Below are 25,434 nucleotides of genomic sequence, written 5' to 3'. Positions count from 1 at the left end.
GTCTCAAAGATTCTGCACTAAGCCCACTAAAAGAGGAAAACAGGGATGGAGAAAACAAATTCGCTTCTTAACCACCATGGCCTGGAAGTAATGGAATACTCAGTTTGGCTTGGCTTCTCTGCATGAGAACTAATCTCATGGCCCACCTAGATTCAGGAGAAGCTGAGAATTGTAGCCCCTAACTAGAGCCACTTCCCAGCAACTATGTTATGGAAGGGGGTTAGATGCAGAGTTAGACATCTCTACCTCACGATTTCTTATACCTTCTTCTAAATTATTTCTAAATTAATAACTAAGATATATTATTTCATATGCATATATTTAAGTTTTGGAAGATACACTCACACATATATACATACTTTATCAATTGTTGAGGAAATATAAAGTTGGGGCTATAAACAAGCCAACAAAATTAGGGGTTCTACCCCAGATTAGAGTTGAGTAGCCTCATTTCTCCCCCAACTCAATTACATCCTACTTTATAGCAATGGTTCTCAGACTTTTTGAAATAATTACTACAAACACTAAGAATCAGGCACTATGCTAGATGATAGTATCACTCAAAAATGAGGCAGGGTTCTTCTGATCTGGGAATTCTCAGCCTAGTGGAGGGAAAGACAAAAGCAGGTACATAATTAAAATATCAAGGACAGACACAATGAGAATATATGCACAGATTTTAAGCTTATCTTTCTTGTTCTTAGTGTTTCCCTAGTATTCTTTCTGGATTGATAGGTCATTTCCCCTTTGAAATTCTTTCTGGATAATGTGGAATAGCCTATGTGCCTTTTAAAGAATTCTCTCATCTCCACTATATTAACAGCTATGAGGGTGGGGGTCAGAAAGACAGCAGAGAAGTTTTCCACCACCCTGACACATGTTTTGTTACTGTTGTTCCACTCTTTCATTCATAGGGCAGTTCTCATTGTGGCCACCTGCAGTAACAATATAGGTTCTTTTTTTTGTTTTTCCCCAAAGACGACTCTAAATGTATTATTTAAATGCCTGAAAAAATTAAAGGATTCATATTTAATGAGGAGAGGTGCCGGACATAGGCAATATCAAATCTCATTTGGACACATTCATGCCCTAGAAGTTTTTCTTCCTTTTTTTAAGGTCTTGATTGTAATACTTATTTCATCTAAAATAAATATTTCCTGAGTATTTACAAAGTAAATGACTTAGTGTTAAGTATTGTTAAGATTTGCAGAGTTTCACTTTGTTTTCCCAAGCTAAAGAATTTTATGATTCTATTGATGATATATGTATGTGTGTGTACACATATATCTCTTGTAGAGAGACACAGACAAGAGACAGAGATAGACAGACACAGAGAGAATGATAACGTAGGTGTCTGTGCGCGCTGGTATGGAAACTAGTGAACCCCCATTATGCTGTTTTCTTTGTGGCAGTTTCCCACTACAGCCTTTAGAAGCTCACATGCTCTTACAGAATAATAAATATTTTGACTAAATAATAGCATGTTTTTGGTTACCAGCTGTGACCTCCAGAAAATGGAAGAGACAGATGGCAGGAATAAGTGAAAGGGAAGTTTAATAGAGGAATATTAGAGTATGAATGTTTTCGAAAATGTTCTAAGATACTCAGGTTGTCTATAGGTCCCTAAAAGGTAGGATAACCAGACTAAATGTAGGATGCCCAGTTACATTTCAATTTCAGATGAAGGGTGCATAATTTTTAGTTTGTCCCAAATATAGCACGGGAATACTTATACTAAAAATTTATTCAATATTTATCTGAAATTTGCATTTAACAGGACAGTTTATATTTTTATTTGCTACATCTAGCAACCTTCCTAAAAGTTCTATTAAAGATCCTTCAAATATATCATAATCTATGTTTATAATCACATTAAAAACAGATTTGGTCTGAAACAAGAAGAAAATGTAGATAGAAGGTTTTGTTTTCAACGCTGAATCAATGAGGGTTGTTTCCACTCAGGGCATGTTTCAATTCCTCAGAGGAAATGGAGGGCTTGAAATCTCTGTCAGAATAATTAAAAACATTAAAAATCTACTGCTTCAGTCCTCATTTGCACTGCTTTCTAGTCAGCTTTGGTATATATCTCTTGATAGACAACTTAGCTATCAAGATTGAGGAACCAATCAAACAGTTTTCTGATCTAAGAACAGAAATTGATGAAATAAATATCAACAGTAATTATTAAAATAAATAAAAATCTTTACTTTTTTTTTTTTTTTTTTTTTTTTTTTTTTTTTTTTTTTTTTTTTTTTTTTTTTTTTTTTTTTTTTTTTTTTTTTTTTTTTTTTGAGACAGAGTCTCCCTTTGTTGTCCAGGCTAGAGTGAGTGCCATGGCGTCAGCCTAGCTCACAGCAACCTCAAACTCCTGGGCTCGAGCGATCCTTCTGCCTCAGCCTCCCGAGTAGCTGGGACTACAGGCATGCGCCACCATGCCCGGCTAATTTTTTTTTTTTATATATATATCAATTGGCCAATTAATTTCTTTCTATTTATAGTAGAGACGGGGTCTCACTCTTGCTCAGGCTGGTTTTGAACTCCTGACCTTGAGCAATCCGCCCGCCTCGGCCTCCCAAGAGCTAGGATTACAGGTGTGAGCCACAGCGCCCGGCCAAAATCTTTACCTTTTGAGAGTGTTGTAGCTTTAAAATTTTGCAGACCCTGTTAGCATATTTGATTTGCAAAATAATTTTGTGAAACTCCTATTTCAGAAAGATACATGTGAGATCTTCGATTTCAGAAAAAATCATGTGCACTCCCTCTGCAGCTGCAGAGGTAGAATGAAACAAATATTGCTCTCCAGCCTAGCTGTCAAATATGCACTTTATGGATGGGTTAATTATTATGCAAGATGGAACTGAATCACATCGATGTGTAGTGGCTGCTAATGAGAAGTCATAAATCAAAGTCCTGAATGTGAAGCTCAAGCTACCATGTGTAGTTCTCTTGAAATATCACAAGGCTGGCTACGTGTGTGTGCATATATGTGCAGAGCCTTCTCCTTTAGCTGTTTCCTGATTCCTAGTTAAAATATGCAGCATACAACCCACCTTTCTCCCTCGAGTGGCGTCTTTGTTTTCCTTAAGTCCCACGTGTAGCTGAGCTCTTTAGAAAGGTGATGAAAAGGGTGGTCTGAGAATGCACAAAATACTCTGGCTCTAAGGGTTTGCTCACTGACAGACTAGTCACAGGGAGGTCCCTGACTTGCCTAGAATGGGAGGTTGTTTTTTGTTGTTTTGTTCTTTTTTAGCCTCTCAGCAAAGACCAAAAAGCCTCTTCTGTTTACATTCATCATAAATCCTTCAGAAATGGAAGGATTTGAAGATATAAGACTCTCATTTTAAAGTGCAAGTGTTCCCATCTACCTTATCAAATCAGTACAGTCTATATGCACATTCTGTGAATTATTTTAATCTGATTAGTCTCTAGAAAGTACCAAAGTGATCAGAAAAGGAGGTGTTTAAATCGGGAGAAACCTTACAGATACAGAGGCTACTGTAAGTTTGGGCGGATTCATTCATTCATCAACTGAATATCGAGCCCACTAAGTATAAGGTTCTTTGAGAGATCCCTGTGTAATATAGTGTAAGTCTAATTCATATTCAACTGTTAAAAACTTTATAGCAAAGTAGAAGAAACGGACAAGTAAACATTGATAATATGAGGTAGAATGAAGTAAGTACTTGCAAAATAAGTAAGTGACAGTGCTGAGAGGAAGGAAAGATAATGAACATTTACTGAATACCTGTCTCATGGCTGGCCTCAGCCAGGACTTTATCCCGTTATCGAGGAGAGGGATATATTTGAAATTCACTTTAGGGGAGGAGGAGGACTACAGAGGTCAGGATAGGGAGAGGAGCCCCTTGTTCTGACAGAAGAATAGAAGTAGGAAGGAGCCTCGCACATTTGAGTGACAGCTCGTGGATGGAGTGAAGAAAGGTACTGGGGTTATTTACATCCACCTACTTTCCAAACTGTTGGCCTGGAGAATGGGACATTTAAAAATCAGAGTGGCATGAGAACCCTGGCAACGTAAAGGGAGAGAGGGAAGGCAAGAGCTGAGAGAGGGGACAAAAAGGCAATCCTAGGGACAAAGATTGATTCTGCAATAGTGGGCTGGTGCCCAGGATACTACATGTCTTATTTTCCCTGAAAGACCAATATTGGAGAGAACAGGATGCAATTCATTTTGTTACCTTTTTAGCAATTGTCATGCAAAACTCCCTTAATTGCAAAAAGAGGGGAAAAATACTTGTTGGTTGAATAGAATTTTGTATGCTATCTTCAGCATACTGTAGACTTCATATCCATGTTTTAAAAAAAATTATATTTGAAAAGCCACATACATGATGATTTTCCTATCCTGTCAATTCAGAAGCCTCCAAGGTTCAGAAATTCTGGCCTTGTCTCTTTTCTACATAGTCATCTCATCAAAGAGAAAGACAAAACCATGCAGGAGGCCCAATCCGTGCTGTCATCTCATTTCAAACGAGCTCCCCAGGTGCTGCTGGCTCTGATAAGAATCCTACTGTAGACAGAATTAGCTGGAGATGCCATGCACTGCTGGTACACAAAGTGGCCACTGCAGGTTTATGGATATATTCACCCTATGCCTGCGGGAGCCTTGTCCAGATCAGTCCTCCTTTGCCCATTTCCATTAATAAGAGAGTCAACAAGTCCTGGGAACATTTGCAGAGGCAGCATGGATGATAAATCTTTGATATAAACAACTTACATCTCATCATGGCATCTGTTACCCCTTCCAGGGGAAACTATGTGATTCAACCCATGAGTTCGAGTATATGTTTCTCCTGTTGGGAGAAAGTCTAGAGCAAGCCCCTGCCTCAGAAAGCAGGTGGCTCCATGGCAGGTCCTGTCCTTGCTGATGATATCCAGGACTTGTTATCTGGATCCTGCTGGGCTAAACACTCTGGTTTGAATTCCTGGTCCATGCCCAGACTCTACGTCATGTGTCTGTCTGAATCATAGAATATCTGGAAAAACACTGGCAAACAATTAGCACAAAGATCCAATGCCAGTGTTGATGCATTGGCTGTAGAGGTAGGGGTATAAAACTCATTCTGCAAAATCTAGCTATATGAAAGGTTAAGAATCTATAATATATATAGTTGTATATTTCCCCAGAATGTTATTATTAATACTGTACATGAAGGTTCAATTCCAATAATATGTGACCAAAAAATTGCCTTGGGTAAAGCTCTTATTTTTCAATGTGACCTCATAGAACAATCACTTGGAGAGATTTTTTTAAAAAAATCCTGATGCTGGGGTTACAATAGCAGAGATTGTGCTTGAATTGGTACAGAGGATAAATTTGCATTTTAATGTGCAGTCTGGACTGAGAACTATCTGAAATACACACACACACACACACACACAAGCCCATTAGTGTCCATACTATGCCAGGTACTTTAGATTTTTCTCCTCTATTCCTCATGGCCATCTTATTAGGGATTCTTTCCTCATTTTTAAAATAGTCAAATAGGCCCAGTGTGGTGGCTCATGCCTGTAATCCTAGCACTCTGGGAGACCAAGGTGGGAGGACTGCTTGAGCTCAGGAGTTCGAGACCAGCCTGAGCAAGAGCGAGACCCTCATCTCTACTAAAAAGAGAAGAAATTAGCTGGGCATGGTGGCACATACCTGTAGGCTCCGCTACTCGGGAGGCTGAGGCAAGAGGATAACTTGAGCCCAGAAGTTTGAGGTTGCTGTGAGCTAGGCTAACACCACAGCACTCTAGCCTGGGCAACAGAGTGAGACTCTGTCTCAAAATAAATAAATTAATAAAATAAAATAGTCAAATAAGGCTGAGAAAAGTTAGGTACCTTTCCAAGGTCACACAGTACTTGGGTCTGTTAGATTTCTCTCCCTGACTTTGAGACAAGGGACTTCAGTGACGGGTTTGGAAAAGCTTCACAGCTCTCCTTCCACTCGCGATTCCCAGCCTGGCACCTCTCTCCTTCTCAACATGGAGCTTTAATTAATAACCTTGCTCTCACATGGACTCCTTTCTTTCTGCCTGTCTCATTCCCTCCCTAGATTCCTATCTCTGTTGGTTTTAAAATTGAGGGAATTTGAAAATAGGAAGCTTTCTTCCCAGTTTAAGGAAGTTTTTTTCTCCAGTAAGCTGTCCTATCAGCTATATAAATGAAGTCGTATTTGGTACTTTGCAATGCATGTTATAAGGTCATAGGATATAAAGCTCTGTGCTCTATCAATTCAGGCAGGACTCATCTCCAGCATATAAAATATGAAGGCAAAGATTTACATAAATTACCATATTAATATACATATTTAAAATTCACAGTTTATAAAAAATGGAATGATAAGGAAATAATTTAAATCGTAACAAAGTATTTATGTTTTCAAGTTGCTGAAATATTTGATATGCAATTAGAAAGTGTTGAGTTTGGGATGGGGGTGGGGGCCCAGCTAGTTATTATAGTTAACTCCTTGAACGCCAGGTAGCAAATCTATCAAAAAGTCATGATTAGGATCAAGCACTGTGAAATTCAGAGAGGGTGTGAAATTGAGGGAAAGGTTTTGATCAGAGATGGGGTTATGGATAGAATAGGAGGTCAAAATATTTGTTGTTTCACTATTTGCTAATAAAAATGAACATTCTGACATTTTGACATGGGCATTTTGATGAGGGCCATATCAAAATGACCCTGTCATATTGGCCATAGCACTGTGTTTTGCTTCACTGGCAATGAAGCCACTGATTTGAATAGCAAAGTTTGAGGAGCCAACAAGGACAAGAATGGGAAGGAATGTCAAGGGGAAAGTGAGATGCAAATAAGAGCATTGCGAGAGCCAGGGGAGAACAGCTGGCACTGCTGCAGCTGGCGGGCACCGGGTTGTCAGCCTTACAGATCTCCTTTAAGGGGGTTATTTGGGGCAGTTTTCTACTGGTTTTACACAAGGATGCTGGAAAACAACATTAGAAACTTTATATTTAACTTGTTCTTTTTAAACATCTAGTTTTCTGTGTTTTATAATGTTCACTGTAGAGTGACATAGTGGTATGTGATTATTCATAAATAATAATTGTTTATTATTGTATAATAAAGAATTTGGCTTGCCTTTGTTTCTAGTTCCTGGGAGGTAGCCTCTCAAAACCTTAGGATTTCCTGAGTGATTGGAGTGTCCATGTTTTTCATGGTCCCTTAGATCATATCTGATAGTTTATGCAAATGAGATGGCACAGGATGGGGGCTGGCCACGCCAGAGAGACCAACTATGTGCTTAGATGGTTGGAACTTTGAGTCACGTGACACCTTCCAAAGAGGGAAGGTGGGTTGAAAACTGAGTTCAAGCATTTGGGCAATAATTCAACCAATCATGCCTATGTAATGAGACCCCAATAAAACTTCTGGATACCATAGCTTAGGTGAACTTCCCTGGTTGTCAATACTATGCATATTGTCACACATCAATGGGCCAGGAGGGTGACATATCCCTGAGGATGTCAGAAGCTTTGCATTTGGAATGTTCCCAGATCTCATCCTAAGTATCCCTGTTTTGGGCTGGTTCTGATATATATCTAATTGTTATAATAAAATTGTAATCAAAACTATAGCACTTTCCTGAGTTGAGTCATTCTAGTGAGTTACCAAACCCAAGCGTGGTCATGGAAAACCCCAAATTTGTAGCCAGCTGGTCAGAAGTGAGGGTGGCCTTGGGGACTCCCAAACTTGCAGCTGGTGTCTAAAGTGAGGCCAATCTTGTAGAGAATTGTGCCTTTAACCTTGAATTTGGTCAACTCTAAGTAGACATATTGGGAGAACTACTTAAAAAGTTTTAATTGCTATGGATAAAAAGAAGTTTGGAAACTGCCTAAGAAACTATTCAGGCCTTTTGATATTTATTCTCTCTCCTGCCTTCCAATAGTTATTGCATTCACTATGCTATGGGAGGAAAAACTTTTTTTTTTGAGACAGTGTCTCACTCTGTTGCCCAGGCTAGAGTGCTATGGTGTCAGTCTACCTCACAGCAACCTCAAACTCCTGGGCTCAAGTTATCCTCTTTCCTCAGCCTCCCAAGTAGCTGGGACTAAAACCACATGCCACCATGCTCAGCTAATGTTGTCTATTTTTAGTTGCCTAGCTAACTTTTTTTAAAATCTATTTTTTAGTAGAGAAAGGTCTCACTCTTGCTCAGGCTGGTCTTCAACTCCTAAACCCAAGCAATTTTCCCACTTTAGCCTCTAAAGTGCTAGGATTATAGGCATGAGCCACTGTGCCCGGCCAGGAAAAACTATTTAAAATTTTGTTTTATATTCATGTATGAAAATTAGGCTATATGATACAGTGGACTTTAAATGAGAACTAAGTGTTATTCTGAGAGTAGAGAACATGAAATTGAGGTCATAAAACTGTGACATATGGTTGGACAGCTTATAAACTCCTTTACTTACACTATAATTCCTACTCTTGCTTTGGAAATTGGTGGTCCAGAAAGGGAAAAGTATTCGAGAATACTGAATATGGGTTCTGTTAATATTAATGGAACCTCATATCATATACCATGACGTATCTTCTCTGGTGACCAAATATAATCCTCCCATCACTAATGTTGTGCTATTTTTCTAATTTTCTCTTTTGAATAGTTTCCTTTAATGTCTCTTTATTTTTTGTTTTTAAAGAAGTGGGTATGTAGGGGAGTTGGTTTACAACTTACAATTAGGATAGTTATTTTAATTAACTGAACTACAAAGATAAATGACCAAGTCCACTCTAATGGTCAACAAACCCTGAAGCTACCAGAAGCTAGGAGAGGGGTCCAGATGCTCCCACAGCCCTCAGAAATAATAAACCCTGTGGACACTTTGATCTGGGACTTCTACCCTTCAGAACTGTGACATAAAACATTTCTGTTTTTTAAGCTACACAGTTCGTGGCACTTACTTACAGCGGCCCTGGCAAACTCATACACAGTAGAAATGGTGGAAAGTGGCAGGATTATGAATGTACAGTTGGTCTTCATTACTCATGGATTCCATATTTTTTAATTCGTCCAGTTGCTAAAATGTATTTGTAACGTCAAAGTCAATACTCACGGTGCTTTCACAGATAGTGGCAGACATGCTCAGAGCAGTGGAAAATCTGAGACTCTTGACACACCTGTTCCCAGCTAAGGTTGAACAAGGCCATGCACTGCCATGCTTGTTTCAGCTGTCATACTACAAACAAGCACCCTTTTCACAGTATATTTAAGTGCTATACTTTCCGCATGTTTGTACTCTTTGTTGGTAATCTTGCTGTTTAAAGTAGTACTGAAGTGCTGTTTCATGTTCCTGAGCAGAAGGCGGCTGTGATGTGCCCCACCGAGAAAATACAACTGTTAGGTAAGCCTTTTTCAGGCATGTCATGGCACCGTTGGCCCTGAGTTCAAAGATAATCAAGATAATGAATCAAAGGTATGTATTAAAAGAAGGTGTCTTTCGGCAGAGCATAAATAAAATATGGTTATTTGTTAATCGGTTGGTGAAATGTGTCCAGAGGCTTGCAGGAACCCAACCCTGAATGTCTCTTATGGAGCAAGGATTCAGTATTTGCTAATTCAGTATTTGTGGCAAGGTTATCCAGACATAACTGCTGTGGATATGAAATTAGATCCAAGATATAAAAGTATTTTTTGAAGGACTGGATGGGGGTCTGAGAAAAGGAGGAATTAAGGGTCACTCCAAAGTTTTTGGCCTGATAAATTAGAAAGATAAAGGTGTCATTAATTGAGATGCAAATGACAATGGAGGAAACAGTTTTAGTTTGTGAAGGGGTGGAAGATTAAGAGCCTTCTATCTTTATAAACTTGAGTTTAAAGTGGTTATCTGCACAGAAAACAGGTTTTATGGTTGGGTCAGACCAGCAATAAGAAATGTACCCATTAACATGCAGGGAGAGAGAAGAGACTCCATGGGGTCCAGTGTAGAGTGGTGGCGAATGTCTGGGGGCAGACTTCTGTGCTCTCATCCCACCACTGCCTCCTCTGAGCTGTGACAAAACCAGCTTTATAGTTGACAGGAGCCTTGAACCAGATTAGAAAGCTCTGAACAAAGACATCGCAATTGCTCATCCTATCTTAGTATTTAGCAGGCTGAAATTCTTTCATGCTTAACACGAGGTCACCTTAATTTATTTTCGGAGGAGAAAGAAAAAGAGAAAATTGCAGAGGAAGAGAACATTTGAAGGTGAAATTTCATTCCAGTTCTGGCACATCTGCAATGGTAGCCTGGACGTCACAGAAATGAATTATTTAAAACTGGTGGGAAGATGCTGGTTAGACTTTTATCCTCAGTCTAGTGGTTTTTTTTTTTTTTTCTTAAATATCAATCTGCTCACCAGATTTCCTGCTTTAAAAAAGAACATTATATTTATAGTTCTTCATTGTGTCATCAAAAGTAGAATGTAAATAAATAAGATGGGGGAGATGAGCTGATGACAGTCTTCTACAGGAAATGCAGCAGCCTGTAGCCAAGCCACATGTAGAACAGCAAGATGCTGAAGTCCGAGATGGGTAAGATCTTAAATCAAGTTCAGCTGCCCTGGAAATCAGCAAGGAAAAATCAAACAACCCTATCAAAAAGTGGGCAAAGGACATGAACAGAAACTTTTCAAAAGAAAACAGAGTAATGGCCAAAAAACATATGAAAAAATGCTCAACATCTCTAATCATCAGGGAAATGCAAATCAAAACCACAATGAGATATCACTTATCTCCAGTGAGAATGGCCCTTATTAACAAGTCCCAAAACAATAAATGTTGGTGTGGTGTGGATGTGGAGAGTCCTACATTGCTGATGGGACTGCAAACTAGTTCAGCCTCTCTGGAAAGTAATATGGAGATACCTCAAAGCGATACAAGTAGATCTACTTGTATTTGATCCAGCAATCCCATTACTGGGCATCTACCCCAAAGAACAAAAGTCACTCTATGAAAAAGACACCTGCACTCAAATGTTTATAGCAGTATAATTCACAATTGCAAAGATGTGGAAACAACCGAAGTGCCCATCAATACATGAGTGGATTAATAAAATGTGGTATATGTATACCATGGAGTACTATTCAGCTTTAAGAAACAATGGTGATATAGCACCTCTTCTATTTTCCTGGCTAGAGCTGGAATCCATTCTATTAAGTGAAGTATCCCAAGAATGGAAAAACAAACACCACACATACTCACCAGCAAATTGATATTAACTGATCAACACCTAAGTGGACACATAGAAATAACATTTATCAGGTGTCAGGCAGGTTGGGGGGAGGGGATGGGTATATACATACATAATGAATGCAATGGGCACCAACTGGGGGATAGACACTTTTGAAGCTCTGACTCAAGGGGGTAGGCGTGGCAAGGGCAATATAGGTAACCTTAACATTTGTACCCCCAAAATATGCTGAAAAAAAAGTTAAGATGTCCTGCAATATGTATACACACTTGGAGTCACAGCACCAGAAAGAGCCTGGCCATGTACTTAAGGTCACGTTCCAACTGAGAAGCAGTAAACTTTCTGGTCACAACTCATTTGAGAAACACTTCAAAAGGGGAAAATAGTGTGAGAAAGGTGAGCAGTTTCAGGTGATTCTGAGGCACCAGCAGGGTGTCCAGGTGGAGAAATATTTTGGGCACCTGGAAATGCAACACTTGCAGTTTAGAGACTGGGGCCAGAAATCTAAATTTGGGAGCCATCTGGTATAGGTGACAGATGAAGTTGTGTGAGTGGATAAGATGGCCAAAGAAACAGAGAACAAGCTTGAAGGTCAGTGTCATGGGGGCACACTTACCCTCGGCTGGGGGGAGAAAGACGAGTGGCAGAGAGAGGTAAGAATAATCTGGATAATTGTGCCCCTCAGAAGATAGGGTGCAGAGCCTCAAAAGGACAGAGTGGGTAAATCAAGTCAAATAGGGGATTTGAGGTGGAGGAAGACCAAGATAGGGCCGATGGGTCTGTGGACATGGGAGGAAGCGTCAGTGGGGTTGAGCCCGGATTGACTGGGGCTGCAGAGCGACAGTGTGAGGAGAGCATGAAGAAGTAGGTTTCCACATAATTTTTGACGCTAGAGTTGGGGGTGGCTGTAGCATGGCTGCTGGTGTCACCACCAAGGTACAATGAGCTAACTGTAAGCTTCCATGTACTCTCAGTAGCCAAATAATTGTCACTGAAACAATAGGGCAAGAAAAACTATGGGTAAGAACCTGAAGTCTGAAACCTCATTCAGGAACTCTTCTAGCCTGGAAGTGCGGGGTCTCCGCATTTCCAGAGAGGAAATAGCCAAGGTTAACATAACCATATCGCATGGCAGCATGTGTGCCAGAGCCATGTGTGGCAATTAACTAGATGGCACAACAATATTAATTGAACAGGCCTTTTTGTCACTAATTTGAAAACTACTTTTGTCATGACTAAATCCTCATACAGATTTGTGTCTATCTTTGGACTCTTTTATTTCCTTTTGTATCAAATTTGCTGGTATTTAATTGTGATTGCCTTGCATTTATGAATGAATTTGAGATGAACTGACATTTTTTTACAATATTCAGTTTACTGAAAAGAAGTTTACTTAAGGCTTCTTCTATATTCCTCAAGTTATTTTTTTTATATACATCCTAAACTTGCCCTTTTCTGTTTATAACTCTGCATATCTCTTTTGAGCGGTTATCATCAATGGTATTATTTCATTCATTGGGTGAGAGAGTGTGTGTGTGTGTGTGTGTGTGTGTGTGTGTGTGTGTAAATAAGTCAGTTGAACAAGTAAAATTTAAAAGAAACAACCTAAAGCAAATGAAATTTTTAATAGCATATGACCTTCACTGAGCTGGCATACATGTAAAAAAAAGTCATTTTGGATAATATGATAGAAAACAAACACTCTAAATGCTTTTTGTTTTTCCTGTATATTGCCAAAATTTTCTTACATAAGATAAACTGTGACTATTTAGAGTTAAAATGTGGTGTCTGTTCAGTTAGGTCTGCTAATGCAAATCACACTCGCCAGGGACAGAGGCATTTTGAGGTGGCTTTTTGTAGCTCTTGAGTCAGAAAGGGTTTTGGTTTTATTTTTTCCCTCATCCGAGTTCTTTGACACTCTTCAGTTTGAATAACCAATCTAACAACTCTTCTAGACAAGAGGTCTGCAAACTTTTTCTGTAAGTAGCCACATAGAAAATGCTGTGGGCTTTACAGGCCATATAGTTTTTGTTGCGACTACTTCACTCTGCTAGTGCAGTGTAAAAGCAGTCACAGACAATAAACAAGTGAGCCTGGCTGGGTTCCAATAAAAGTTTATTTACTAAACAAGTGGTGGTCCAGATTTTGGCCATGGTTCATGGACCATGATTTCTAGATCCCTATTTTAGGTCGAACTTCCAAGCTGTTCATTATTTATATTTTAAAAAATCAAAAGCAATGCACTAGTTTTTGCAGATGTAAGGATGACAGGATACAAAGCACTGGGATGAACAAAACGAATAAAAATCACCAAAATGATTTCTCATCAACCCCTAAATAATCTTTCTGAACACAAACATCATATTTTTTTTGATTTATGCAGCACAAGTAGAATTGTATTATATGAGAAACATGCAAATTACATTATGCTATGGTCATTGCTTTGCAGAGAAAGAAACAGTTGAATGGAGAACCATCTCATTAGTAATGGGAGTATTTGTTCTAACTTACCAATCTTGTACTGCATTGAAGGATTCTTCATTTGTAATGTCATACATTAAAATAAAGCCCATGGCCCCACGATAATAAGCTGTGGTGATAGTCCTGTATCTTTCCTGGCCTGCTGTGTCCTAAAAAATAAAAATGATAATCGGTCAGAAATAAAGCAATGCATTTTTTGGGAAGTGATTAATAATTCTAAAAACAGTCACAATAGAATCTAAACTGTATTTACAAGGTACAGCTATCTTCTACTTTTAAAAATAATTTATCTCTTTAGTTTTATTTCTGTTAATAATTTTTTTATAATTTTACTTTTATTGATACATAATAAACACACATATTTTCAGCATACATATGATAATTGAATACATTCATAGAATTTGTAAGGATCAAATCAGTGTAATTAGGATATCCATCCCGTTAAATATTTGTTTTTTATTTATGCTAGAAATATTTGAATTATTCTTTTCTAGCTATTTTGAAATATACAATAAATTATTGTAAACTATAGTCACCTACTAATCTATCAAGCACTAAGTTTTATTTTTTCTATCAAACTGTATATTTGTACATCAAAAGAGCAAATCTAAGGATTACTGGTGTTCGAAAGGGATTTGAGCAAGAGCAAGTGGTTAAAAACTTACTAAAAAAAAAGTACCACAAAACTTTCCAAAACTTGAGAAAAAGATAAATATCCAAGCACAAGTAGTTCAGAGCACACCAGATTCACCCAAATAAGACTACCCCAAGACATATGATAATCAAATTGTCAAAGGTCAAGGACAAAGAGGATCCTAAAGACAGCAAGAGAAAAGATACAAGTAGCATATAGAAGGGCTCCAATTCATCTGGCAACAGACTTCTCAATGGAAACCATACAGGCCAGGATGGAGTGGGACAACACTTTCAATGTTGAAAGAAAAAACTGCCATCTAAGAGTACTACATCCAGCAAAGTTGTCTTTCAAATATGAAGGAGGTATAAAGTTTTCCCCATACAAACAAAAGCTGAGAGAATTTGCCATCACCAGACCCTTCCTATAAGAAATAGGAAAGAGAGTTCTTCAACCTGAAAGAAAAAAAAACACACTAATGTGCTGAAAGAAAACATTTGAGGGTATAAAACCCACTGGTAAAAGTAAATGCATAACAAATTGAGACTACTCTAATACTGTAATTGTGGTGACAATCCATTTATAACTTTAGTATGAAACTCAAATACAAACCTATCAAAAACAACCTGTTAAGAGATAGGCAATATAAACATATATAAATTGAGACAACATAAAGCTAAAATATGGGGGGTATGGCATTCAAGTATAGAGTTCTTCTTTAAATTTCTTCTTTGTATTCTTTTTCTTTTCTTTGTGATCTAAGGTGCCATCTCGTTAAAATAACTTGCTATATCCTAATGAGTTTTATATGGTGGCTCTACAAAATTTTTTTTTTTATTCTGGTGAAATTGTTTTTTTGGTAAACACCTAGCTCAAAGTATCCTCTACATATGTTCACTTCCATTAAGCAGCAACTAACTGTAGAAAATGAAATGAAAAATATTATACATGTTTAAAATATGATTTTTTGCATAGTCTAAAACCAGAGGAGTATATTAGCTCTATCAGTATGTATTTTTTGTCCATCTATTAAGTATAAGCCACTGTGGGAATGGGGAAAAGGAAGTTTATAAAAAGATCCCTGTTTTTAAGGAGGTTGCAGTTTATTCTCAGTCTATTAAACTATAAAATGGGGGAAAAAATGACATCTGGCTTTGTGTGAATGTTTAGTCAGACAGACCTGGATTTGAAGTCCTGTTTACTTGTTAGACAACTGGATAACATGAACTAGTTACTGAACCTCTGTAAGCTAAATATCTTTAAAGTTTAGCATGCATGTTAGAGTTACATGAATTACTTATGTAAAGTGCTTCCCACAAAGAGCAGAACACAAAAAGTGGTCAATAAATGGCAAGTACTTGCTGTTATTTGTGAAATGTGGGGAGGCGAGCCTAACATGAGATGGAAATAGTAGTTTACAAATACAGGGGTTCAATGCCTGCAAAAGGGATGGCATATAACTGTTAATTCTGGAAGTCAGAGGCAGATACATCACCAAAATTGCCCTGCATATATCACATATACCACCACAACCATAGCTGAAGAAGTTGTTCAATTCAACCAATTCTCACCCCTTCCTCAGGATATGGTATCACTTTTATAATCCAATTGCTCTTCATTTTCCATCTCTGACACTTTCCCTGGAGACTGCAGTCTGACTTCTCTTTCCCAATAGTCTTTAGGCACTTAGCATTGTGGACAGAAATGTTATCTTTTTTCTGATCTCAGTTTGAAACTTCTTTCTACCCTCATCCCAGAGATGCCTCCTTTGAATGCGGAGTGCATCGCAGCTCCTCCTAAGACTTAAGAGGCCTTGGATGAAAAGCTAATGTATTGCGTGACACCAGAATAGCTCCCTTTACCATCAAAATGAAATTATCATCTTCTGGGGTCACTGTTGAGTCAGGCTCATGTTGGATGTGCTGTTCTTCCCCCATAGGTGCACTCCTGCGTGGATGCTTATGCCTTACCACGGACAACAGTGAGAAACTCAAGATTGCTTCATCTCTCCCCTAATTCATGTGGCACGTTCTATTTGGCTTCTGTAAGTGTAGAGAATGGGAGCAAAGAAAGTTGGGGATCAGTGAATGATTCCAGGAGAATGTGGGGTATAAAATGGAACAAGAAATTAGTTAAGGGTGTGACTTTTCATGAAGGCAACAATTATATTTTACTCTTGGAGCAAGGATAAGGCTGGCCTAATTAGAAGTTTATTAGGTATTATTAGGGAAAATAAATTTTCAAAAACAGAATGAAAACAGATTACAGTACCAAAAAGAGCAAAAATAAAGGAAAACTAGTGGGTAAGATCTTTCAGAATATACTACCAAAGACAGAAAACAAAAAAGTATAGATTTCACTGTGTGAAAATTTGACAATTTAAATATTAAAAAAATTGAAGTGGTAGAAAATCAAATAAACAAGAAAATGTATTTGCATTGTACCAGAGAGACCAAAGGTTAATATCTTTAATACATAAAGTGATATTATAAATTGTTAGGAAAAATGTTATATATTCTAATTGTAAAAATTATTTACAAATATGCACACAAATGGCTAGTTAATTTTTAAAAAGAGTTGAATCCCAGTCATAATAATGGCAATGCAATGCTGCATAGTTGCACGACTATATAGTAGAAATTTCCTGTTGTTTCTTTGAATATTTTATTATACTTTTATTCTTAATATGAATAAAATAGTAAGCAAAGTATAGATGCTAGAGATAAACATAGATATCATAAACTACATATCATTGGAACAACTATACAAATTAATTAGGAAGAAAGAAGTCAATCTTGAGCTTATCTGGATATTCTTAAATATTCATTGGATTTAATTCAGCTAATAGTATCCAACTACAAAACAAAGATGAAAGTTAGAAAACATGGATAAATGCCAGAACCAAACTCCTAAAGACTGTGTTTAAAATGCAAGGCATAAGCCGGGCGCGGTGGCTCACGCCTGTAATCCTAGCACTCTGGGAGGCTGAGGCGGGCGGATTGCTCAAGGTCAGGAGTTCGAAAGCAGCCTGAGCAAGAGCGAGACCCCGTCTCTACTATAAATAGAAAGAAATTAATTGGCCAACTAATATATATATAAAATTAGCCGGGCATGGTGGTGCATGCCTGTAGTCCCAGCTACTCGGGAGGCTGAGGCAGCAGGATTGCTTGAGCCCAGGAGTTTGAGGTTGCTGTGAGCTAGGCTGACACCATGGCACTCACTCTAGCCTGGGCAACAAGCGAGACTCTGTCTCAAAAAAAAAAAAAAAAAAAAAAAAAAATGCAAGGCATAATCAGAGACTTTGTAATGTTTTAGCTCTTTGAAAGAATCCCTTAAAACTAGTCAGTATATTTTAAAATTTTCCCACATTTGGCTTAGGCTCATGTTTTCCAGAACATGTTATCTATAAATGTATCTTTTTTTTTTTTTTTTTTGTCTATTGTGAAGCAACTTTAAAAAAGCTTTCTTTTTCTCTTGGTAAAATATCTTTCTGGCATTGATTGAGAAGCATTCTTACAGGTTGAGGACCCCATAACTGCTGTCTTCTCTGTCCTGCAAGAGATAGCTTTCCCCAAATCTCTCAGTAGAGGAAAATAGCCGATATACCCAGACATTGCTAAAAGGTGATCCAGACCTTTTCTGTCAAGCATGTTTTCAACCCAGACACTGAATAATGTTGTGTTGGAAAACTGTGACTTTAATCTCTTTCTTCTTGACCTCTTCCAGTGCTGGTGCTGCCTTTTCATAAGATGTTAATTTTATTTTGACAGTAAAGAAACTAGTTTCTAGTGTTCTGAAATGCATCAATTTCATATTGTGGGTGTATTTAATCTTTGAGAGAACAGAAATAAAAGCTCCATTATATTATGATTGAAATGTTACAGGAAACTGCTAGAAACCACAGGGTTGTCTAGTCATTATGTATCGAAATCAAAAATAGAGCTGGTCTGGTGTGGGGACCAGCTTTCAAGAAAAAAATAGAAGTTTCAGATAGTGCTTAAGTAACAGCAAGGGGCAGGATCTTCAACACCATTCTGATTTGAATTCAGAAACACACTTTAATTGGAGATAATTTATCACCTAAAAGCTCTCAAGGAGAATAAGAAATTGTACACCAAGTAGGGGAAGTGTAGTGAGAAATACAGAGTAAATTTCTTCTCTTAATGCAAAGAAAATATAAGAAATAAAAACTAAGCTAATAAACAGACACCAAGTTGAGTCTGTCTTGGATTTGAAAATAATTTCAGTATTACAAACTCATTAACATCTTTTTGCGCTATCTCAGCAAAAAAAATGAAAAACACTTCATTATATTTGACATTTACTAATGATGATAGAAGGTTATATTTGAAAGAAAAGAACATTTTATAATGTCAAGTGCCCTGTATAATTAAACTTGAGCGGTCTCAGGTAACTGACTACAATGGTACCTCTTTTCTCAATGTGTTCAGGAAACTGGTTTCAAACCCTGGCTTTGTGTTGTTACTCTCCCCAGTTGACTCTAATAACTGGGTATACCTGCTGATTTTCTACAGATGTAGGCTTCTGATGATTGAAAAACACAACTGGAAATCTCTTACAGAGAAAATGAGGGGTAAAAATGTTAATAGACGAAAACTTTCTTCCATGGGTGATAGCTTTCATTTTTCTCTTTTTAAAGAAAAAATCATTTAGGTAGTTTAAATATTTTGATTTCCCAATCATGTTTTTAGGAGATATTTTTGGCATTTGTGGTAGGTTTGATTAGGAAATACTTGAATATCTGTCAAGAAAAAAGCTATAAAATGGAAAACATTAGCAGCTTGATAAGTAGTAGCTAGAAACTTTTTCAATTTAAATTTTGGCATTATTATCTTTGTTTTTGCCTTAAAATTTCTTTTCCTGATGAAACCTTTTTTTTAAGTGTACATACTTCAGAAAGAATACGTAGTTTTAAGATTGGGGAAATAGCTTTCATTTGTAAGGTATATTGTAATTTGGTTTGTATTTTGGTGGTTACTTCTCTCTGTATTGAATTAAAAGGAAAATGGAAGGAACCCTCAGTAAGGAAACATAATTCAAATAATATCACCACAATCAAAATACATTTATTGAATGTCTAGACAGAGAAAAATAGATTGAAGGACAGACAATCCTGGCATTTGATAAAGTAGGTAATTTTATATGTAGAGGAACCAAATCAAAACAGTTCAGTGTTAATTGATCAACAAAAGTAATTTAATTAAGCTATGGAAAATAATATGTACTAACCCAAAAGGGTTAGTACAACAGAAATGGGGACTGGCAACATTGTAATACAAGACATAAAACAAGCTTTAACTAGTGAGTTTCCAAATGGACACAAAGATGTGGAATGGAGTCAGTCATTGAGCATTCAAGCAAGTGGAGATCTCTAAACTTATACGTTTTTATCTTTTACCTGAAGGAATTGTTTTGAATCATCAAAGGGGGATTAAATCAAACTCATCATAGTTTAATATTAACACAGATTGATTGATTAATTCAGTCAATAACATTTAGTGAACTCTTATTACAAGTTAGAAACTGTGATAGGTATATATTAAATTTATTTTATCTTTTCTAGGTATATTTTGTATATTTTAAAATTCTACATATTGAGAGCATTTCATTAATGAGAATACCACATTCCCTACATGTCTACAAAATATTAAAGCTGTGACAAAACTTGTTCTAAAGAACAAGACAGTACAGCAATTTCAAATTTTAATGGAGGTGATTTGCTCCATTGGTGAAGTCCTCCAATTCATTGTTACTATTATGGGTTGTAATGTGTTCCCCTCAAAAGAAATGTTGAAATCCTTACCACAGAACCTGTGAACATGACTTTATTTGGAAATAGGGTCTTTGCAGATGTAATCAAGTCAAGATAAGGTCATACCAGATTAAGGTGAACCCTAATCTTTATAAAAAGAGAAAACAGGGGACACACCTAGGAGAAGGCCATGCAAAGGCAGAGGCAGAGATTGGAATGATGCATTTACAAGACAAGGAGGGCCAAGGATTGCCAGCAACCATCAGAAGCTAGGAGACAGACATGGAACACATTCTCCCCTAGAGCCTTTGGAGACAGCACAGCACTGCTGATTCCTTAATTTAGGACTTCTAGCCTCTAGAATTGTGAGACAATAGATTTCTGTTGTGTTAAACAACCCGATTTGTGCCAATTTGGTATAGCAGCCCTAGAAAACTCATACAGTCTCTTACCCTAGCCTGCAATCTTCATGATCAGGGTGAAAGCAATATAAATTTCAGAGCTACTCACATACCCCTTTACTCACAGAAGGAAAAATAAAGAAAATTAAAGGTAGAGATAGTCCATGGAGAAGTCTAACAAAATCTCACTGTGTAAATTCAGGAAAGATGTTATGCTAAAAAGCACTACCATATTCCACTATGTAAAATTAATTTTGTTTAAAAAACAGTTGGTTTGATATATATTGTCACTTAAAAACTAGATCTCTATCTATATATCTATTTGCCTATCATCTATCTGTTCCAACATATGTCCTATTAGAAGGACAGAACAATGTCGCTTGATGTGACAAAAATGATATATTGCTTCCTGTTGGAATTTCATTACCAAATGAGTAAGATACTGTTGCAGAAAAATTTAAAGCCATGATGTATACTGATACATGTCTCCCAAACAATGGAAATGACAAAATGATGATTATTATACATTACTTTGTATGATGTTACTTTCCTCCAAATTGTATTTATTTCCATAAATAAGTATAAAGCAGCATTGAATTTAGTCTTACAAAAATAGTAATTAAATAGGAAACTTAAATATTTCATGCTTTCTTGTTTCATATTTTTAGAATGTAATAAGATATTTTTTCCCTTAGAGCAGTTAATCTTCCATTAAAATAAAATTTACAAACCTCTTTTCCCTACTGATCTTATGCAAACAGTCAGTTTGAATTCATTTACACACACTGAGTTATACAAGCATCTGTAAAACAAACCTACATTTTAGAAGAGTACTAATAAACTAGCCTCTAAATAGCTCTTCCATCAATTTAAATGTTCTCCCTACCTATGGTCCTTTATCCATCATCTTCACACCAGCGGATTTTATTGATCAGATTTTTCTTGTCATGATGTTTAGCTTTGAAATACCAAAATCTTCATTTTACAATGGCATCCACATCTAAGTAAAACCTAATAAAATAAGCCTGAGGCAGAAGGATAAAACTTGACCTATTATTTCATGGCAGTGTTACCATGGCAATTCATCTTTCCTGGAAGAGAGAAACAGCCATATATAGCTTTTTTATAGGGGGCCTTTGACTCCCTTGTCAGTACTACCCTGACATATCTACTCATTGTATACTTCTGATCATGAAAGTTGCAGACACTTTTCAGTAAACACTATTTAAACACTCAGATGAACCCTCTTCAAGACCTTAGTAAAATTTACAACCCAAACCATGTAAAGACATCTTTACTTACTTTATTTAACAACTTGTTTTCTAAGAATGTTTAACACAAAGGCAGGGGAAGACACCATTTTTGCTTTCTTTCTAATTACTCTTTTTGACATACTTCTTCCCAGTGGGATTTTGATTATGCTTATTTTCAAAACCTGGGGCATAAATATATAAATGCAGGCAGCTTGGAGCTTTTAGTCAAGGTTGTGAATTGTTTTTATTCACAAGACACAGTAGGAAATGCTTGCAATCAGATCCAATACAGTGTATTTTAAAAGATAACATGTTTTTGAGTAGAATTTTTACTCTTGCCCTAAAATTAGCAACTAAGACTCAGACCAGACTCCTTACAGAGGGATGGGAGATTTTACTCACACAAGCCATGTGCCAGTTGGGTGGTTGGATGGTGTCTGCTTAAGCAACAGAATTATTGATCTGCTTTTGTGCAGGGGTATTTGATACCTAGAGAGAAATAGTAGGGTTGAGGAGGTGCAGAAAGTGGAGAAGCCTGATTTTCCACAGGTTCGCATGGCTAGCTTAAGTGAGTTTCCCATGGACCAATAAACACCATAACAGGTACATGCACTTCAGATATTTTGTCATTAACCTACTTTTAAGAGAGCTGTCTCCCAGAAGAGGTGTAGAATGCTATGAGGTGCATTAACAGGGGCAGGAGGAAACTGAAGGAATGCTAAAGGGGAAGGAATCTGAGCAAATCTTTCACGTCATGGTGCTGTGCAGTAGGAAATCCCTGCAGGGCTCCCTAAAGATCCTGCATACGGGAACCAGCATTCAGATGTTCGTCACACAGAAGATGTGGACAGCAGGACAGGCTTCCCTGAAGAAGCCGAGAGAACTGTAATTGCATGTCCAGTTAAGTAGAGTCATCTGCCCTCTCTTTATCTCCAAGTTCTCCTTCCATCTCTGATATTGAAAGAACAAGAGGTAGAGAAAGAAGTGACAAAAAGAGCGGATGAAACTTTTCTTCTTATTGCACTAGCAGCCTCTGGGAAGTCAGCCAGATTTACGGTAAGGGAAGAGCGCTAGTGTTAAATTGGATATAAGGACATTTTAAGCTAGGCTCAACAGTACTGAGCTTTGGTTTCCTGTTGTGTGTGTGTGTTTTTTAAATACTTTATTTTTTAGAGCAGTTTTAGGTTCACAGCAAAAAGTACAGAGATATCCCTTCTACCCCTGACCTGCACACATGCATAGCCTCATCCGTTATCAATGTCGCCACCAGTGTGCATTTGTTACATCTGATGAACCTACATTGACACTTCATGTTCATATTCACATCATATTCACCCAAAGACCATAGTTTACATTAGGGTTCACTTTTGGATAGTGTAGTCTATGAGTTTGGACAAATTTGTCATGTCATGTATCCACCATTAGAGAGTCATACAGAGTAGTTTCATTGCTGTAAAAATCCTCTCTGCTCTGTGTGAGCTTTTTGTATATAAGAGAAAAATGACTGGAACTCATGGGATCTGTTCAAGTCGTGGTTTGGGAATTGGGCATGGCTGATTGGGCAGACTGAAAACAAGGTTTAGATAAAGGTAATACCAAAGTACACCAATAATTTTAGACTTTTCACCAAACTAGTCACAAATGAAATATTACAGAAACAATATCAAGAAAGCAGACTTAAACAGGACATTATACATTTTAAAGCATATTCACATATATCATTTCATTTACTTATTCTGAGGTCATAGCCCATTTTATAAATGACAAAACTGAGAAAGAGGTGAGATGCAGAGGTTAAACTGAGAAAGAGGTTAAGTCATTGCACCAGCAAAAGACACAGAACATACAGAAGTCCAGCTTTCCTCAAACAGCCAAAGTCTAGTCCTCTTTCTGAATATGAAGCTGAATATTGAGAAATTTAGGTTATCTTTTTCTCACTCTGGCTCTACATTTGATGTTATCATTTGGCTACTAACATTTACTCCATGTATGTGCTTTAAGTCTTTTTCAGCTTCACTGTTTCAAATCACATTCATTCTTTAACCAACCATAGCTGTGTCCAGTCCTAATACTCCACTGAAATTGTTCATGCTAAAGTAATCAGTGACCTCCTGATTGTCATATCCAGTGGTTTAATATTTGGTTCCCATCCTAGTTGTTTTTTCTGAAACATGTGGAATAGATGATAGTCCCTTATTTCTTTAAGTCTACTCTTTAAGGGTATGACTCTGTCTTGATTATTTAGGCTGTGTAAATTTTCTTCTTCAGTTACCTGTGCAAGCTTCTCTTTTCTGCTCACCTCTTAAAGGTGCTACACACACTTCTGATCTTCATCCCCTCTCATTGTTTTTGTACTATGCTACAAGATAACTGCTCTACCTTCATAGTTTCAAATGTAATCTATAAACAGCTCCATCTTACAAGGAAACCTTGACCACATAACCACATACCTGTATTCTAGAACCATATTTTCATCAGTGTGAATCATAGTCACCTCACATTTAACTCATGCAAAAAAACTGAAGTCAACATAATTATTCCAAATCTATTGTCATCAGCAATTAAAATCTTTTAATCACAACATCAAAACTTATATTAATAAATTTTACCAAATTTCCTCACCTTTCATTGACTTTCCTTCCATACTTTTAAAGATTTACAATTAAACAAGAAATTATCTTTCCTAATCTTAGGTCAAGGCAAAAGACTCATTGATATTTATTGTGATTACCACTATATTTGCTTGTATATTTAGTGTCTTAGTCTATGATATTTGATCTAATTTTTTGTTTCTTTTTTATTCATATCCTGCTTTCTCTTTGACTGGTTGAGTACTGTTTATTTTTTCCAATCTTATCATTCCCTTTATCAGTTTGGAAATTATGCCAGTTATATACAAAGTGATTGTTAGAATGTTAAAATTTATATTGAAAATAAAAATTTTGTTAATATCTTTAATTTCATTGTCCAAAATTCAAATATTTAGAATAATTTCTCGGTCACCCCTTCCCACCTTAATGTTGTACATGTTCTATATTTTAATATTATTTTGATTATTTTTTTTTGAGACAGTGTCTCATTCTGTTGCCTGGGCCAGAGTACAGTAGCATCATCATAGCTCACAACCACCTCAAACTCCGGGCTCCAGCAATCCTTCTGTCTCAGCCTCCCCAATAGCTGGGACTACAGGCATGCACCACCACGCCCAGCTAGTTTTTCTATTTTTTGTAGAGACAGGGTCTTGCCCTTGCTCAGGCTAGTCTCAAACTCCTGGCCTGAAGTGATCCTCCTGTCTCAGCCTTCCAAAGTGCTAGGATTACAGGTGTGAGCCACCATGCCAGGCCCTACCTTGACTTTTTACCCCTTAAGTAGATGTTATTTTCACACAGACCTTATTTGTTTATATTTATCCATGTGTTTTCCAGCTTGCCTATTCACAATTTGAGTGTCAAACCATCCTTCCATGTTTTCTTTTTTTATTTTGATTTTTTATTTCAGCATAATATGGGGGTACAAATGTTAAGGTTACATACATTGCTATTGCCTTCCCTCCCCGCTCAGTCAGAGCTTCAGGTGTGTCCCTCCCCGTGACAATGCACATCGCACTTATAATGTATATATATATAAACCCATCCCCTCTCCCCTACCTGCCTGACACCCAATAAATATGTTTTTTTTTTTAACATTTTGGTTAGAT

The 25,434-nt window shown here is 37.1% G+C and overlaps 1 protein-coding gene across 2 annotated transcripts in view; it reads right to left on the bottom strand.

The window, feature by feature from the left end:
- The window catches only part of RAB3C (RAB3C, member RAS oncogene family), a 237,607-nt gene that overhangs the window by 97,460 nt on the left and 114,713 nt on the right, over positions 1-25,434 (bottom strand). For both annotated transcript variants that reach the window (XM_012775641.3, XM_012775642.3), the window contains exon 3: positions 13,707-13,825. In XM_012775641.3, the coding sequence (XP_012631095.2) occupies positions 13,707-13,825 (119 nt within the window). The remainder of the gene's footprint in view (positions 1-13,706; positions 13,826-25,434) is intronic.

The sequence above is a fragment of the Microcebus murinus genome, chromosome 11 (genome assembly GCF_040939455.1).
Source record: "Microcebus murinus isolate Inina chromosome 11, M.murinus_Inina_mat1.0, whole genome shotgun sequence".
Lineage (NCBI taxonomy): Eukaryota > Metazoa > Chordata > Mammalia > Primates > Cheirogaleidae > Microcebus > Microcebus murinus.
Note: the sequence above shows the minus strand (reverse complement) of the source record. Positions and strands in the feature narration are given on the sequence as shown.